Below are 1,084 nucleotides of genomic sequence, written 5' to 3' on the forward strand. Positions count from 1 at the left end.
TTCAACTTATGAGATAGGCGAATGAGTTAAATATATCACCGTTTTATTATTGTATGAGAGATGAAATAAATGATCTCAAATTTAAGAAAGGTAAATTTTATGCTATAACAAATATACATACTTCCGATCAAAAAGGAGTTCATCATTCTGCTTTGTACAAAGACTCTTCAAATAACTTATATTTCTTCGATTCTTTTGGATTAGAACCCACTAAAGAGATAGCGCAATTCACTAATAAACCAATCAAATGTTCAACATTTCAAATTCAATTACCGGGACAAAAGTTTTGTGGACAGCTTTCACTTTGGGTTTTATATCAGTCGAGTTTAGGAAAACAGTTTGAAGAAATTATAATAAATTTAACTTAATAAAAATGGCGAACAAGTTTGGATTGGGTTCTTTATCTTTAGAAACTAAAAAACCTAACACTACAGCGTGGATAAATAAAGCGAAACCTTACTTTGTGGATCAAATTGGAGACACTCTTCAAGGTGATTTAGATATGAACAATTTCAAAGTAACTAATTTAAAGTCTCCGGAAAATGATAATGACGCTGTTCACAAGAAATATGTACGGGATCAAATAAATTCAATTGAAGTAAATAAAAACCATTTAGAAGATAAAATAAGTAATGTGAAAAGATTCTTAAAACGTCAACTAAATAATAAAAATTTTGTTAATGATACTAAACTACAACAAGAGGTAGCAGGTTTAATAAGTTTTATTCAAAAACAATTGGTTAACGTAGTGAACAAAACTAAGTTACAAAATTTAATTTCATTAATATCTAAATTAGATGATAAGATTACAAAACAAAAATTAGACATTCAACAATTAATAGATAACATTCCAGATGAAAATGAAGATACGTTTCAACAGGAATTAAATGCTCTGGAAACTAAACTTAACAGTGAATTACAAAAAGAAGTAACAAATATTAAACAACAGATAGAAAACGAAATCAAAACCTATATTCAACAACAAATACAAAATATTGATGCTAGCGAAATCAAAACCTATATTCAACAACAAATACAAAATATTGATGATAGTGTTCTTCAACAACAGATAACCACTATAATA

General features: G+C 27.4%; 1 protein-coding gene across 1 annotated transcript; it reads left to right on the top strand.

Annotated features, from left to right (window-relative positions):
• Window positions 1–373: 373 nt before the first annotated feature.
• Window positions 374–928, top strand: LOTGIDRAFT_173578 (hypothetical protein; the record flags this gene model as incomplete). The annotated part of the gene is made up of 1 exon (XM_009051351.1): window positions 374–928. A coding segment is annotated over one exon (555 nt), but the record flags the coding sequence as incomplete, so codon positions are not given.
• Between the last annotated feature and the right edge of the window lie 156 nt (window positions 929–1,084).

This window comes from Lottia gigantea, assembly GCF_000327385.1.
Source record: "Lottia gigantea unplaced genomic scaffold LOTGIsca_164, whole genome shotgun sequence".
NCBI classification, from domain to species: Eukaryota; Metazoa; Mollusca; class Gastropoda; family Lottiidae; genus Lottia; species Lottia gigantea.